General features: G+C 30.3%; 1 protein-coding gene across 1 annotated transcript in view; it reads right to left on the bottom strand.

Moving 5' to 3' along the window:
- The window catches only part of IntS9 (integrator complex subunit 9), a 53,291-nt gene that overhangs the window by 12,224 nt on the left and 22,053 nt on the right, over positions 1-19,014 (bottom strand). Inside the window, exons 7-11 of the mRNA XM_075369793.1 lie at positions 13,248-13,428; positions 12,177-12,309; positions 7,022-7,124; positions 6,552-6,757; positions 1,334-1,522 (exon numbers count right to left, since the gene is read on the bottom strand). Of these exons, the coding sequence (XP_075225908.1) occupies positions 1,334-1,522; positions 6,552-6,757; positions 7,022-7,124; positions 12,177-12,309; positions 13,248-13,428 (812 nt within the window). The remainder of the gene's footprint in view (positions 1-1,333; positions 1,523-6,551; positions 6,758-7,021; positions 7,125-12,176; positions 12,310-13,247; positions 13,429-19,014) is intronic.

Below are 19,014 nucleotides of genomic sequence, written 5' to 3' on the forward strand. Positions count from 1 at the left end.
AAAAAATTGGTGTTTCCCCTTCCTTTTCCTTCTGCCTATCAAATTTTTTTTTAAATCTATACCTCAAGACTGAATAGAGGAATCATTATAATATTTAATTAATTGTTTTCACTAATATAGAAATTCCTTTCATATTTTATTAATTTTTACATGAACTTTCTCAACTAAATAAAAAATTATATTGTAGACAAATTTTTAAATAGTGCCATTTCAATTTCTCAATCTTTTATTCTTGATAATAATTAGTTTTATCTAAATGCTTTATTAGCTAAAACATAAAGCTTTCATTATAAACAAAATGAGAACTTATTTTTAAAATCTGTTGATAAACAAATATTTCGGAAAACAGATGACATAATTTCAGCCAGATTTCATCACCACCACTAACAAAAAAAGTATTAAAATAATTTAATTAAAAATTGATAATTATTTAATAAATTACAAAATAGATTAAATTGCATTTGGCTACAACAACCAACACAATTGTACAGTCGCACAACTTTAATACAACTGTTGTTGTATTGAGCACATGTTATGATTGTACTAGTAACAGTAATAAGTTAATTTTATTTAACAAATTTGTTTTATTTTATTTTCATTGCATTTATTTTTTACTATTTTCAAAAATAAACTATAGTTAAAATTGCTTTGATACCAATTTTTCTTTACTTGTATTCCACTTTTTTGAAAATGGAAGTTTATTTTAATATGAAACTATAGAAAGGCACCTTATGTATGGACTGGTACTCTGCAATCAAGCAATTGATGTTTGCCAAGTTAAGGTATTTGAATTCAGCATGAAAGTTAAGAGAAATCAAAAACTTCTCTCAAGGATCTCATGACTGAGGAAGACCATGAAGACAAGAACACTGGAGGTGGAACTATGGGTATTGGAACAAATTGAGGAAACTACAGAGGGCAGTACAAGAAAGGTTATGATATGTGAACAAGTTTATCATATGATGGTTTAGAGAATTGTGGAAGGCAAACGCTAATCCACATCATCTACAAAGAATGTAGCAATTATTGAAAATGATAATTAGTCGAGCTAATTTTACAAAAACCAACTAATTTGTAATTTCTCACCTCAATAATGTTAAATGATGAAGTTAGATTCAAGTGAAAAGAAACCATCAACTACTTAAACAGTTAATTAACTTGATATTCTGGTCATAAATGGAGTGTCATGCCCATCTTGCCAGACTTGCTCTTTGTAAAGAATGATTCTTAAAAATCTGCCAATTAAACAATCCATTTTAGGTTATATCCATATAAAACCTTCATTCTCATTATTAAAAATATATTTATCATAGTAAAGATTGTATAATTTTACCTTTATGTTATGCTTATTATCCTTGATGTTTAACTGACCAGTCAAGCTAGCTAATATCATTCCAGGTCTGACTTCAGTTGGTGTTAAAGTGCTGGCCAGTTCTGGGCTCAACATAACACGTGCTTGTTTCCTTTTTAAAGGTAGACTCAGTACTTCTCCTCTCCTAATAGGAATTACATTATGATCCGGCTAAAAAAATAATATATAAGTAAATGAAAATCAGGCGTTAGTATTATAAACTGATAAAAACAATAAAAAACTAATAATATAATAGTTCAAAATTTAGAATAATAATTAAATTAATTTTAAACAAAAAAAGACCTAAGAGAAAAATAAATAAATCACTTTTTAACAGATTAGATTATATTTTGGTTGGCTGGGATTTTTTATCAATACAAGGTGATTACAATCACTGAAATGTTTAGGTTTACAAGCAATGCAGCAGACATACATTCCATGTTTTCCATTGTTAATTATTTAACCATAATAGGTGTGTACAGCAGATGAAAAAATTTTCTATCTACCTTATTTGTTCATTATGAAATTACTATTCCTTTGTTACATATGATTATCATCATACTTTTGATTTTACAAAAAATCAGTTTTGGAGAACACATAAATTTTGTTTCTGATATTATTTTTAAACCTTTACAATAATTATGTAAAATTTTTATTGCTAATTTTTTTACTGTTTTAAAGTAATTATAACTATAATTTAAAAATTACTTTTTCAATGCTAATTAAATGTATAAACAATTTATCATATTATCATTTTATATTTGTAAAAGTTATTTTACACGTTATTATATTATGTTAGTTTATTTTTTATTACCGATTAAAAAAAAATTTTATTTTTTTATTTAATTATTGATTTTTACCTTTATATTTAATTAATCCTATAAGCATACATTTTTTAAAAACGATTTGGTACAATGTGTCAATCATTAACCTGACAGAATTAGTATAACATATGCTTCCAGATGGAAAATGAATTTGACCACTAGCTTTTGCGAATAATAATTTACTTGCAATTATAATCTATGTTCTTTCCAGAATTAATATACTATTGTACAATTTTATGTTGAATTTTAATTTTTAACTTGCGAACTGAGAGACACTAGATATGACCAATAACATCAGCCTAACCTATAGTGGGAGAGTAATTACCATACACATTCACTGGGTCAGCTGATCAGAGTCAGATCAACAAACCAATTAAAAAGATAATATGATAGTCAGCTGATAGATATATAGTTAACAGAGGTTTCTTTATATAATTTCTTTAGCCAAAAAACATCCAAGAGGCAATAGACTTAAAGACTGATTTCAATACATCAGATGATAAACTATTAGAAAATATCAAGTACAAAAGATAAATTTAACACGTTCACTACCATTCTGGTCCCCAGTGCCAGGAAAGGTCATTCAATCGAGTGTGATGTTATAATTGCCTGCCTTGATGGTAATGCAATTTCCATCCCCAGGGTGCAGAACATATCTTAGCAATAATGCGGTTCCGGTCACCAGATACAGGATTACAGTTGATACTTATAATCAAGCTGTACTTTTCTGCTACGTTTAGTTCACGAATCTGTTTTTTTAGGTTAGTTTTGGCATATTTTCTTGTAGTTTGTGTCACTGGCATCTGGAGTAGCACTGCCAATGTATTTAATTTTCCTAACAATGGAGTCCAGAACCAGACTAATAATTATGGGCGTAATCAGAAACCATTTGTAAATAAATTCACTCTTTACCTTTAAGTACTTTAATCAAAAGAATTTTACTTTTAATAAATAATATTAAAATAGTTTAAATGCAAAATAATATATAACAGTTCAAATTAGTAAATAAGATAAAAGTAAAAATATTTCTAGTATACTTAGTTTATAATAAATATCCTACTGTTTGCTGTTAATTTAATTTTCGTCCACTATTCTTTCAATAATTTTTTAATTACATTCTAAAGAATTCTGTATTAAAATTCAAGAATTAAAAAACAAAAACTATACAAAAAGTCATTAAAAAATCAAGTAATATAAGAATTAATGCTAGACAGTGAAATTCATTAACACTTTAATAATATTCTAACAAAACTTAGCTTTTTAAAATTTTTACAGTTTAAATAGAAATATGGTATGAAGCTCCTCAGACAATAACCTGGATTGCCATTGCACTCTTGGCAGAAAGATGTTACCTTATGCGATTTATTGTCTGCTTCTTTACTATTCATTGATTTTGCAGATTCTGGTAGCAACCATGGCACATTTTTCTTTTTTTTTGTCCTGGACCTTCAGGTTTTACACACATGTGACGAAGTCTCTTGTCCTACTCCTTTTTCTACATAAATTGTTTTTGGTTTACTTGCCAAACTATTTGCTAGCACCCTCCTAAATTCTGTTATTGCCATTTTGTTAATCATTTTATAAATGATCCAAACATCACTACACTGACCATGATGGTACATCACTGGTACCACTTTATACTCTTATGCAAAATGGAATGGCAGGACGACATCTGATCACTGTGTACTCCTTTTTTTGCTTTATTATAATGAATAGCACAACTTGGTTTCTTCATTGGTTCATCTTTTCTATTGGTCTTTCCTATTTCAACTAATTTTGTGTCATGGGAATATACTTGTTGTCAATATCAATACAAGGCTGTTTGTCTTGCCATTTTATGGCTTTAATTTTTTCTTTTCTAGACCAAAGATTTCCCCAAGTTTTAATTTCAATTGTCTTATTTCTTTGGGGATTCCTATTCCATAACTTTGCAAGGTACCACGCATGCAATTTTCATTTTTAATAATTTCTCTGCCATATACCAGAGTAAAAATTATCTGCGTACAAGATCGCTGACAATTACATAAATCTGCAGTTATGCAATTTATTAATCAGGACCATAAGCATTTTTTTTACCATTAGGCCTAACCAGATACTGATAATTATTCAAACAAATAATCTTAACAACAAATAGGAAATAACCGAATTATTTGGTGTTCATAAATTATAACAAAATTTAAAATTAAAAATTTATTTAAACTTTAAATTTAAATGTTAAAGTTTTTTATTTAAATTTATTTATTTAAAATTTATTTTAACTTTAAATTAAAAATTTATAAAAACTTGCATCCTTTCCGGAGGTAGGAATTGCAACTAAGTAATCAGTCATAACTAAAGTGCATTTCATACCGCCAGGGACTGGAAGGTAAATATTTACAAAAAAACCTTTAAAATCACTTATTCGTTGCTATAACATTTTATAGAATAATTGAAAAAATCACATAAAAGAAAAAACAGCAGCCGCACTGAGGTGAGTTTTCAGTCAAATCCAGCTGCACTAAAGACAAGGTAGGTTCCGGAGATCGGGACAACATTCAGTAAAATGCAATTAAAATAATTCCACAACGAATGTGTTAATAATAAGTTGAAGTAAGTCAAATTTTGTATAATAAATTTTTAAACAAGAAACCTAATAAAAACATTCTTACTAAAAAAATTCTATCAAAGAATTAATCTAAAAACTTCTTATGGAATCATAATCTTCTCAATTATATTTCCAAAGTGATTGCATTTAACCTGTTTATTTTGTAGAAACTGATATTTTGTAGTTCATTATAGGACTTGGTACAACATCAGTCAGTAGCACTAGAGGAAACACTAGAGTTTATCAACCTAAGGTTGATAAATGTAAATACATATACAGAGTCCAGCAGAACGATCTGATAATTGTAGGGACAATAAATAAAAATTTATTTCATAGTATAACAAAGTTTAATGTATCAAATTAAAAAGCAATTTATACAGTTTTACTTACAATATTCTACATTTTACTTGAAAATTATGACATCCAAGAGTTTTCCCTTTTTCATCATGAATTCATTCAACCACTTTCTAACATTTTTTATTGTTTACTTGATCATCACTCATAGAACTGCTGTAATTTTATGTTGAATAGCTTCCTTGAGTTCTGCAATTCAATGTGCTCAACCACAGTAGACTTATCTTTAAGATAGTCCCAAAAAAAAATTTACAAACGGCCACGTCAAGTGAACCTGCTGGCCAGCCAGTGCCATGTCATGAAATCAAATGAAAAGGTTTCTCGAAGAATATCCATGGAAACTCTAGCAAATGGGCGGTGGTACCATCCTGTTGGAACCAAATTTCCATCACCAAGCCTGTTAGTTGGTGATAGAAAAGCTTGTTTTGGTAACAAAAAGGTCATGCAACATTGTTATATACCAATGAGCATTATTGTTATGCTGTGATTTGCCTCCTCAAAAAAATATAGGCCTATTATGCCAAATTTTGCAACTACATACCACACTGTAACATACTGACTATGAAGTGATCGTTGGTTAAGTTCTTGCGGGTTACTGACAGCCTAGTAATGATAATTCTTTTTATTGATATATGTTTATTCAAAATGTGCTTCGTCACTTAAAAGAATAATGGCATCGTGGTGGACACTTTCAAGGATAATCTTGCATGCTGCTTTATGAGATGCCCAGTCATTTACACTGAGTTCCTGCACTAACATCATCTTTTAGGAGTGGAAATGAAAGTTGTCATGGAGAATTCTTCTTTCACTTCAATCAGAAATGCCTAGTGCAGCAGCATGTCTTGCTGCTGCACTAGGCATTACAAGATGGCAGTACACTAAGCAGTTTGGAAACTGCATTACAGCTAATCCTACAGCATCAATGTTTTCAGGCTCTCTCACATTGTGTTTTTATCTGATTCATTTCATTTTTAAAGCAATGTGTTTCAAAAGTTTTTTACCCACAGTAATATTGTATTTCTACTGCGTACAGATGCGTTTCGATTAAAACTAATATGTCTTTGAAATAAACACTATGTAGTGATAATGGAATTATTTTTAAAACAGCCTCAATCACAAACGCATGATGTTCACCTGACCAACACATGATGGCAACTAAAATGGTATGATTAGTGCTTCACATTGACAGTTATGCCAACACAATGATAACTACAATCATCAGATCATTCAGCCACACCCTGTCAAATTTAAAAAAAAACAAATAAACAATAACTCAATAACTACTGATGAAATTTGTTAAAATAGGGTGTTAGCTTTTTTAATATAGTTTTTAATCAAAATGAGTCTAAAATTTTGTATAGCAAGAGGTGTCCATTATATTTTTAACAGCATATTTCTTTATTAATTACTTTTTTAATTAAGATAATGTGATATTTACCTGCTGTACAACGAGGTCAAGTCTGTTGGGATAAGCTGCTGGAGGCTGTGTATAACATTCTGGTAGCACCAGGGTACCAGGCTTTAAATCTCTTATTAATTTATTGGCCTGTGTAAAATTCAAACTTGTATCAATTGGACAATGTACTGCCTTCATTGCTAGTGGCTGAAATGGAGCTAATGCTTCCAAGTATGGAAAATCAGGCTCTGAAAATATAAAATTATTTATATTTTATATTATATAATTACTCTTTTAAGTAGAGTAAATATAAATAAAAAATTCTTAAAATTAGATTAACAAAATGAATACAGTTGTAGAAATGAAACTGATAAAATTAATAACAAAATGAATACAGTTGTAGAAATGAAACTGATAAAATTAATAACAAAATAAAAAGTATAATCAAAATGTAACATAATACAAAGTTAATTACAGTATAGAAGCACCAATGAAACATAAAACTTAATTACCTGTAAATATCACAGTATGAGCTGGATTTGAACTCCACAACTCAATAAAATGCACTGAATCACCAAACCGAAGACTAGGATGGCCACAAAATACCACACATGGCTGTAACAATATTACTAAGACAATTATTACTAGATAATAACTATTTAGGCATAACTAAACTAACTGAAATGACAAAATAAGTGGCAAATATAGATTACTATATGAATTTTCAACATGTGGCTGTTGCTGGATCAACTATTGGGGGCTGCCCATGATGATGGAGTATGCTCGCCAACTTTGGTTGGAGGGTACTGGGGAAATAAAATACCCAGGGTAAACAAAAACCAGTGAAGATGGCCAACTGTCCTGAAGGTGGAAGAGAAAGACTTCCCATCAACAGAAGGGGCGGATGACCATAGGGAGATAACCTGAATAAAATCCAGGGTAGACAGAGCTCTAGAAGCTGGAAAAGAAGCAGTCTGTCAAGGAAAATGGAAATCTTAGAAGAATATTCACTGGTCTTCCAGGTTGGGGGTTGGATGTAATGTTAGCAACTCCACCCTTGAAAAAAAAAACTGCTTTGAAACCAAATGATGAGCCTCAGATTAGGATTGGAATTATGGATAACAGAAATTGACATGTCAGAAATAAACAAAATTGGAAACAGAAACATACTTTAAATATTGCATCCTGGAAGATGCAAACAATGTTGAAAGCAAGGAAAATGATAGAAATAGGTGATGAAATGAAGTATAATGTTGATGTAATAGCACTACAAGAGGTCAGATGGAGAGGAACAGGTGGGAAAAGGGGCAAGTGGGCAAAGAGGATTATAGCCTGTATTACAGTGTAAATGAAGAAAGATCTGGCAGTACAGAACAGCTTTCATGGTAAATGTGAAAGTGAGAAGACGTCTGTCTGTTGGCTTTTCAGCGTAATTGTGAGCAGATATGTAAAATACAAATTAAAGGGGGATTCAAGAATATGACTATGATTTCAACCTATGTGCCTACAGAAGAAATGGCAGAAGAGGAAAAAGGAAATCTATGAAAATCTGGCCAGGGTGTGCAGCGGAATCCCAAAATATGATATGCTGCTGTTGTTAGATTTTAATGCAAAAATAGGGAAGAAGCCTTTTCTAGCAGAAGTATCAAGAAAGCATACTCCATGAAGAAAACAATGAGAATGGAAGAATGCTTGCACAGTTAGCAGAGAAGCAAGTATTGTTAATTGCAAGCACAATGTTTGAACATAAAAAATCCATATGGGTGCCTGGAAAGTGCCGGGAACTACCTGGCACAGTCAATTAAACTGACCAGATGCAGGGTCCAAAAGAAATGTCAGCTCCATAAAAAATGAACAGCACAAGGACTGAACTGTGACTGATCATTTTATGGCCAAAGCTGCAATTTTGCAAAAGATGTCAATGACTGATAGAGGACCAGCACAACGAAGATCAAGATGGGCCATAGAGAAATTGATGAATGAGGAAAGGAGGTAAGAGTATCAGAATGCCCTGAAAAAAAACTCAAAGATGCTTAGAGGCAAATAAAGAGAACAAGGTGATGTGGGTAGGATGTGGGATGATGCCACAAAACAAGCATTGTTGGAAGCAGCAGAGGAGACCACTGGAAAAAGAAGAATGGGAAGGAATATAGAATGGTTTGATGGAGAGTGGAGAGTATAAAGAGATGGTGTTAAAGAAGAATCAGCTTAGAATGGTGATGATCCAGAGGGAAACAAAATAGAGAAAAGAAAAATATAAAGAGGCCAGGAGAGCAGCTAATAAAGTGATAAAAAGGAAAGAGAGTACCTGAAAAGTAAACTAAAAACCATAGAACAACTCAATAGAGCAAATGAGTCAAGAAGGTTCTACAAAGCTATTGCAGTAATCAATACTGGGTACCAGACTAATTTCGGAAAAGTAAGGATAAGAAAAGAAATACAAAGAAAATAAGAAAAGAAACAGCAAAGGAAAGGAAGGTTATGGAAAGATGGGCTCAACACTTTAAAGAGCTATGCTCCCAGAATGAAAATACCCAGAAAGTATAAGAATGGTACCAGAGTACCATATGGCTAAAGAAGTGCCAGAGCTCACCTTTGGACAGGTTAATGAGTGGTGATGAGATTGAAAAACAGAAAGACAACTTCTGAGGATTCAGTGATGGCAGAAATGTGGAAGTATGGTGGAGAGAAACTGGCAGTGAATACATAGACTAATTCTGTTGATTTGGAGAAAAAAGAAGGTGCCAAGAGACTGGAGGAAAGGATTGGTGTGCTCAACGTACAAGAAAGATGACAAGTTGATCTGCAGCAATTACCGAGGGATTACTCTGTTAGATGTAGCCTAGAAATCTTCTCTAGAGTCCTAACAAATAGATTAAGCACTTTGGCAGAAGGAATAGCCGGAAAAATAGACCTGGTAGAGGTACCACAGATCAAAATATTCATGCTACGGCAAACCATGGAAAAGTTCTATGAACACAACATAAGTTTACATTTGTTATTTATTGACTTTAGACAAGCCTTTGACAGGCTGAGTCTATATGCTCTAAAGAGTTACAGAATTCCCAAAAAGTTGGTGAAGCTGGTGAAAATAACCATGCTCAATAGCATAGGTGTGGTATTGAGCAATGGAAGAGCGAGTAGAGGGTTTAATGTAGCGAAGGGAGTCAGACAGTAGATGTGATAGGAGAACGGCTAAAAGCTTCAATAATGAAATAATTCAGTCAAAATGGTTGAACATAAGTTGAGTGGTCAAAGTATCAGAAAAGTAATGTTTTACAAGGGCCAATAAACCGAAATCCAAATGTCATTAGCAATGAGTGCAGTTTGATAATACAAAATATCACCTGACCACCTGCTATATTGCAAACAACATTGGGATTATAGGTAACTCCACATACACGAGGCACAATCAGATAGAAAGTACCATTTTATTATTAAAATACACAAACTTTCAACAGAATAATTTTATTATTATACAGAAAAGCATACCTCAAACTACTTTTCTACATAATTTCAACCATTAAGGCACTTTTCATAAACAGCTTTTACATTTTTTCCTCAAAGAAATGAAATGGTCTCTGCTTTTTTTACCTTTTGAGATAGTTTCCTTATTACTCCGTTTCATAATCATTTTTTGCTGCTAAAAAAAATAATTATAAATGTTAGAATGACAATGGTAGGAAGGGGAGAAAACAGCACTCAAATCAATTATGATAATCCTAGTGGAAATATAAAATATTGTGAAAATTTTAACCTGATCAGCCAGACTATTTTAGTGAAGAAATTTGAATTTAGTATTAGGAAATTACTTAAGACAATAGCCAACTTGGTTTAACAAACAGTACATAGAAAATGAAATTCTATGATTTCAGGTTACACTAAAATCAAGAATAAAGCAAATAGTTACTCACAGACAAAGGTCATAGAAAAGCAGAAAAAGACTAGCTAAAAATAAATTTAAAAAATAATAAGGAAACTATTCCTTTTCTGCTTTTATAAAAAAGAAAAAAGAAATTACAATAGCCCAAAAGAAGAAAAAAAAAATAGGACAAAATTTACATTCATGGGAAAAAATATATAGACGAAAGGATTTTTTTAAGAAGTACAGCATAAATATAGCATTATCACAAATAATTCTATCGGAATAAATTTAGAAATAATATAGAAGAGAATGGCAATTTTAACAGAAATACAGTATACCAAATAAAATGTGATTGTAACGCGATGTATATAGGACGAACGGGGCAAAAATTTAAAACAAAATTTATTGAACATATAAGGTCACATACATATGAGAAAAAAGATTCAAATTACACTATACATTTTATTAAGAATGGAAAAATTCCCAATAAAATCATAAAAATCCAGAAAATACTATGTTATGCAGATGGAAAACTTTTAAATATTCTAGAAAACATGGAAATATTTATGCTAAAATTAAAAGGACAGGATGTAAGTAATGAACAAACAAACACTCAATCCAATGTAAAGTTTATATAAAATTGTTAGAATAAAGAATCAGAAGGATTAGTTTTTTTATAATCATTAGAGCGGGAGGGAAAAAGTAGAAGAGGCTATTACAGTAGGAATGGGGAGTGGGAAGAGCTTAATATAGGTATTTCTTCGACAATCCCAACTCAGGAAGATTCAGCCCTTAAAATAGTTTTGAGAATGGAGGTACTTCAAAACACGTCAACTACAAATGACAATGAGTCATTTGATAATGCTAGGAAGGGGGAGAAAATAAACTCAAATCAATTATGATAATCCAAGTGGAAATGTAAAATATTGTAAAAATTTCATATTTATGTACATCACAGAGAATTGCAAATTCTGGTTCTATAATCCATTTACAACATTTAAGTTACATGTTTTCATAAAATGTTTCTCTTGTGGTATTGAAGTAAATCCTATGCCACTCCATTGTCAAATGTAGCACTTTGATCAGATTCAGCACAAATCCTCTGTACCATTTACACCAATAACAAACACAATTTGCTATCACTTTGCCACAAAATTTGTTTATGTGTAGCATCAGTTTTATTCAGTATAAGTTCATTTAAATAGGTATGTACAGAATAACAATTCTTTTTAGTTAGAATACATCAGGATTTAGACATTTTTCTTAAAAATGTAATGTAAAAGTATGCGCTTACACAGATACCAAATAATAAAACATGAAGACAATGACAGATCTAATTAGATTAAGAACATATGTTACAATTTTATAGTAGCAATCACAATGATGTGCAAGTCAAACAAGATTCTTATTATTTTAAAAAACACATCATTACAAAGAAATGCTCATATCTCTTGAAGTGACCTATTAAATGTAGGATTTGAAGTAATGAAGAATTAGTTGTTAATATTAGATAACATATGTATACTTTTTTATGGAGTGACTAGACTTTTTAAAATCAAGAATAAAGCAACAACAAATAATAACAGCTACCAATAATTAACTACAAGCAGTATGAGAAAGGAAATAATTAGGACAGGTAGAGTAAATGAGGTGAGGAAGAAGCATAACCTTCCAACTACTCATTCATTTAAAAAACACTATAGAAAATGTGACTGTACACAAGAATAGTTTAGAACATCACATAGAAATCTAATTCAATTTTTGCTAAAAAAAGTATTGAAATAAGTACTTCAAAATTTTACCTGTCTGAAATCAGCACTGAAGCCATCGGCATAAATATGTTTAAAATGTTTCAACCTTCCAGTTTTCACTAAATAAGCATGAGGAAAAGGTTCTTCAGGAAGGTAAACTTTACTCTGTTTCACTTGTGATAACCTATTATTTTCAACAGTAAAGTTTTTATCCATAAAATGTTTTGCAACATAAAATAAAAATGTATTACAAAATAACTGAAATATTTAAAAAATAATAATTATATCAAAATATTGTAAGCATAACCCTTGGTTTAACCTCAAATTAACTCAAGTAAATTTTAAAAATCAAACTTATGTTATTTTTTGTTGTATGTCAATTCAATCATTCACGACTTACAGATTTGTTTAAATTTTAATGACAAAAAAATTAATTTAAAAATTTGATTAACAGACCTAGCAACTCTACATTTTTGAAATAGAATTAGAATACCAATACCATTCAGTTTTTGTAAAAAAATATATTTTCACAGCCAAAAAACACAATTTTAAAAATAAAATAAATAAAATTAAAAATTTTTTTATATTCCATAATAAGAAAATAACTAATGACTAAAAACAAAACAGAATTTCAACTAGTACATATTAAGACACAATTTTTAAAGAAAAGTTCTTTTCCTTTTTTTAAATAGTACTGACTATTTATGAGGTACCTGAAGAAAACCTTGTTATTCTGAAAATAATTATTTATTCATTTAAAAGTATCAAAATTTCAAACTAAAAAATTTATTGAACCCCTGTGATATACACTAATGCCAATGTAGCTTCCAGTTTGAAAAACACTGGAGAAGCCTCTGGGTATCACTTTTAGCTTGGCTTGCGATTTCATCTTTACCTTCTATTTCCTTCTTTACCATCTATTGTTGAAAATAAATAAATAAGTAAACTTTTTATAAAAGTAGTAAAAAAAATATGATAAACAAAAATTTACTAAAGATCCAATATATAAATGCAATATTCTCAATGAAAACAATTCTTCGGGGCAATAAGTCTGTTACAAAATAAAGATATAATTAATAAGAAAAAACAAAATGTACACGATCAAAAGATAAGATTAATTACCATTCCGCAAAAATATTTGAATACCCTAAAGATGTATCTGCTACAGGTGATATAAAAAACATTGGTATATGTGAGAGAGCAGAATTATCCAAGTGAGTGGAAAGACATTCAAATAAATCATATACAACACCTGATGGATAGCAAGGAATAAGGACACTTCCATTGTTGCGTAGAGTCATAACTACAACAGAACAAACATAACAAACATAATAAACAAACATTAATTTGGGTATTTTTTGTTCATTTAAAGAAAGAAATATTGAAAAATATATTTATTCTTTTCATCAGTAAAAAGTGAAACTCTACTAGTGATACTGCAGTATCAGATACAATAACAAATCTATTATCATTAACTATAATTAATATCAAAACTAAAATCACAACTCACTCAAAATCAAATTTCTCCATGAGATTTCACATCCCGACCTGAACCAACTTATGTAAGAGAATCTTCCAAGCGTTAGGAGTTGTACAACTTTCCTCACAAGCTGCTATTAAATAATATAATGCTTTTAATATAGACGCCAAAGTATTTAATAGACCTTGGCAACTCTAATAACAAACTTCAAATACTATTGAAGGCAAATGGTAAACAAATACAAGATTGAAAAATAAACATAATAAATAACCACTATTATTGTACATTACATTGTACATTATTAATGTTATATTGTACAATATTATATTATCTGATACAAAAGAGTTATCATATTTTGTACAACCAAACAGTTTAGAATAAATACATAAATTTGTCTATGTGTCTAATAAAATTTTCAAGAGTATTACCCTGTCAACTTACAGAGACCTGTATTCACCTGGAATTGAATGACTTAATGAAAAATTTACACAGAACTAAAATTGCTTGCCTTAGTGGTTAATGAAGAAGACCAATTTAATTATTCTCACTGACTGAACAAGTTAAAATGCTTGTACATAATACCTTTAGTCCAACCAAATTACACTTAGGGAAAGAAAAATTTTTACCTGGACTTTTATAAGTGGAAATGGTAAAGGGACTTATAATAAATGTAAAAAAAAATAAATGTGGAGCAGGAATGGTGGAGGGTTGAAAAGGGGTGAAAAATGGTATTATTGTGATTTCCAGCGAAAGTTGACATCAAAAAAAGTAAGTATCTAATACAAAAGTTGTAGATCATGCAAAAATCAACAACTTTCGTAGAAATCACTTTTTAACATAACCTCAAAATTTCTGAGAAAATTGCGAAGTCGTTTTTTTTTTTTATATTTCATTTCCCCAAAAATAATTTAATTTTGACAGAACTTGGTGAAGGTATACCTTTCTGTGTCTTACATAACCACACATTTTTTTAGATAAAAAAATCAAGAAGTTTCCAAGATACTCATTTTTTCCGATCTGAAACTTATTTAAAAAAAAAATTCTTCTTAGAAAAATCATCGTAGAGTTCTGCCGGTGCTCATTTTTTTTTTGTTTTGACATTCATTTTTGGTAAAATAAAAATAATCTATAATCATAATTCAAAAACATGCTTAAAAATGTATAAAAAAAAAAATGGCTTGAAACAATGAATTGTTCAGTAATTGTTGATAATTTGTTTAAATTTTTTTTTAAATTCAAAAACTGATTACACCATTCAATTTTACGGAAAAAAAATACAAAAGAAACTGTGTTTCATTGTTTGACTTGAAACTTTATTTTTGTACAGTGTTACTATGAACATCTAAGTCAAATAATTTTGGTACTGAAGGATCTAAACAAGGCGAGTGGGTGTGCAGCTCCGTTCCTGCTATCACATTTTACAGAAAATGGTCTCAGAAAAGATGTTAAATCACAACTGCTTCATCAGTTCACTAGCACTGAAGCTTTACCAACTACTGAAAATGTTGTACATGTTATTGATAGTGAATTTCTGTTATACAAAGTTATTTGGCAAAAAAATGATAACATTGAAGTAATCACCAGAAAATATTTGTCTTTTGTATGCATCATTATGCAGACAATAACTGTATAGTATTTGATGGTTATACAGACAATGAGGCTGATAATGAAAACTCAATTTCATCTTCAACAAAAGCAGCTGAACCCTTAAGGTGAAAAAATTCTTCAGCGTTCCTTTTTTTAATATTGAACCATACACAAAAATAACATTTTTACAGAAATTTTGGCAAATGATAAAAGTAACAATGAATTAATAAAAGATTTGCTAAAAGCATTATATTTGAAGGATATACAATTAAAACAAACAGAAGAAGATGCAGATTCACTAATTATTAAATACAGCAATAGAAATCACCAAAAAAAAAATAAAGTTATAAATGCAGCTACAGGAGTCACCGAATCTAAAAAAACTGTTGTTGTTAGCCAAGATATTGATCTTTAAGTTCTATTAAATCAATTAAATTCAACTAATGTAACAATTTACTTTCTCAAGACAAGTGCAGGCAATGTAAATGACTAAATGTATTTGTCAAATATTTTTAAGTATGAAGATTATCATTTTTGTTGGTTTTTTACATTGTTTTACTGACTGTGACACAACATCTGCTTTTGCAGGCAAAGGAAAAAACAACATTGAATTCACTGATTAAAACTCTCAAATTGACAGAGTTGGTAAAGCCTTTTTATCAAACTAATGCAGAGCCAAAAGTCATTGCTCGAAATGGTTGTAAATTAATTTCATCTATTTACAAATGCACTAATGAAAAATTATCTCTGTATGATTTGAGATTTCAGCAATATAAAGTATTAACTGCAAAGTCTACTTTTAAATTAGAAAAATTACTACCAACTGTTTGAGCAGCTATACAACACTCCTACAAAGCATACTTTCAGTTTCAAACGTGGCTTGGAAACAAAATAACAGCAACTAAGTGGGGCTGGAAAGAAGTAATTGCGAATAATTCCAAAATACTCATGCCTCACTTCACAGAAGTCTCAGTCATACCTGAAGATTTATTAAAAACAATCTCTTGCAGCTGGAAAACCAGTTGTGAAGGTAATATATGCAGGTGTCGAAAACATGGACTGCGATGTGCAGATTTATGTACAAAATGTCATGGTTAGGACAATTGTTTGAGTGTTGACAAAATTTTGCAAGATTTCAGTGATTCCAAAGACATTTCACATGAAATCAAGCAGCGAAGTCTTTGCTTGAATCTGGGAAATCAATTACCCGAGGAATTTAGTGATATCGAAGGAACATTTGAAGGTCAGGAAGAAACCCAGTCTAATGAAGGATCAGACGATGAAGATCAAGTTAAAAAGTTGCCAAAAATAACAAGACTGGCCTAGTATTACTTAATTGTAAATACCCACTGTAAAAATTTTGAAAGCAAAAATCAGAATTTTAAATAATTTAATTAAAAAATTGTTTATACATCTATGAATTCATCAAAATTTAAAAAAAAGTGCACTAATAGATAATACGACAAACAAATTAAAAAAAATTATTATATATATTTTTTTATTTATCTGAAGCCACATTATTCCAATTGAATGTTTGCAGCAATACTGCACAAAAATAAAGTTTCAGGTCAAACAATGAAACACATTTTCTTTTGTATTTTTTTCCGTACAACTGAATGGTATAATCAGTTTGAATTTTTTTTTTAATTTAGAAAAACTATCAACAATTATTGAAAAATTCAGTTGCAACTTTTTTTTTTACATTTTTAAGCATGTTTTTGAATTGTAATTATAGATTACTTCTATTTTACCATAAAAGTATATGTCAAAACAAAAAAAAAATGAGCACCGGTAGAACTCTACGATGATTTTTCTAAGAAGAATTTTTTTTTAAAAAAAGTTTCAGATCGGAAAAAATGAGTATCTTGGAAACTTCTTGATTTTTTTGTCTAAAACAATGTGTGGTTATTTAAGACACAAAAGGTATACCTTCACAAAGTTTCGTCAAAATTAAATTATTTTTGGGGAAATGAAATATAAAAAAGAAAAAAAACGACTTTTCGCATTTTTCTCAGAAATTTTGAGGTTATGTTAAAAAGTGATTTCTGTGAAAGTTGTTGATTTTTGCATGATCTATAACTTTTGTATTAGATACTTCCTTTTTTCGACGTCAACTTTCACTGGAAATCGCAATAATACCATTTTCACCCCTTTTCAATCCTCCACCACTCCCGCTCACACATTTACTTTTTTACATTTATTATAAGCCCTTTTACCACTTCCAATAATAAAAGTCCAAGTAAAAATTTCTTTCCCTCCAAGTGAGTCATTTCGATCAGTCTACTTTAACAGATCTCTCAAATATGCACACACTTTATTTTTATGGTAAGTATTCATTTACTTTTCAAAAACTCATAAAATCACTTTAATTAACAACTTACCTTTAATTTGAATAATCATTTTTTGTTAAAAAATGGACATTTTTTATCAAAAACGTTTGATACAAAAATAACAGTATTTTTAATATTTGTTAAAGATAAATTTTTTTCTCCAAAAGTATTTATTCAATTTTCAATGTTTATCCCATCCCCTTCAAAGTAATCCTCCCTATGATATTATACACTTATGCCAATATAGCTACCAGTTTGAAAAACACTGGTGAAACACCTCTTTGGGTATCACCTTGAGCTTGGCTGGCGATTTTGCCTTCATTTCACCTATTGTTGAAAAACGTTGTCCCTGCAGTATTCTTTTAAGTTTGGGAAATAAGAATACAACAAAGAGAGCCATGTCTGGAGAATAGGGTAGTTGTTCCATCACAATGGTGTTATGTTTCACCAACTAAAGCAGTGTGCAACAATGCATTGTCATGGTGCAAATTTCACGAGTTTTGTCTCCAAAATTCAGGTCATTTTCTCTGGATTGCCTCACACAAACTGCATAAAACATCTAGTAGTACTTCTTGTTGATTGTATGACCTTGAAGTAGAAAGCCTTCATGAAAATTCCATTATAGTCAAAGAAAACGGTTAGAACGACCTTTAAAACCGATGGGTCTTGATATACTTTTTTTTTGTTTTGGCTCCTCAGAAAACTTCTAATGGGAAGATTTAGCTTTCGTCTCAACATCGTAGCCATATATCCATATAGTCTCACCAGTTTTGAGGCATTTGAGCAAATCTGAGCCATCAGCGACATCAGTAAGCATTTTGTTCAGTGATGGTTATGTAATGCTGTTTTTGTTGAAAATTTGCAGTTTCAGAACAAATTTGGCTGCCACCCATTTCATGTTCAAGATATTACTAAACATTGCTTTGCATGAGCCATATGAAATTCCTATTTCTTTGGCAACTTCTCTAATGATGATTCTATGATTAGGACGCACAATTTTTTTTACTTTTTCAACATTCTCATAAATGACTTATGTGTTAGGACGCCCAATCCTCATGTCATCTGTGATGCCTTCTTGGCCTTCCTGAAAGGCCAAGAAGGCATACCACTCATAAACTCATGGTTTTACCACTCATAAACTCATGGTTGTGACATAGCATCATCACCAAAAACATTCTTCTAACATATTAAATGCTTCACTCCACTTAATTCCATTTTTAGCACAAAATTTCAAACAAATTCTCTAATCTGACATTTTGCCACACAAAAAATCATCCAACAGAGTGAAGAACATTTTGCTTTTTCACTTGCCAAACACAAACTAAGCAGCTGGCTGAAAATTAGCACAAATGTTACTGACAATACTACTAATATCCAGAAAAAAATATCAACTCATTTGACAAGATGCAGTGTGCACATAATTAAAAAATTCTTGTTACTTTTTGATTAGGCCTCATACACTCAAGAGGTAAGTCTGACTTTTCTGCATTTA

The sequence above is a fragment of the Lycorma delicatula genome, chromosome 1 (genome assembly GCF_047948215.1).
Source record: "Lycorma delicatula isolate Av1 chromosome 1, ASM4794821v1, whole genome shotgun sequence".
In the NCBI taxonomy this organism is placed as follows: domain Eukaryota; kingdom Metazoa; phylum Arthropoda; class Insecta; order Hemiptera; family Fulgoridae; genus Lycorma; species Lycorma delicatula.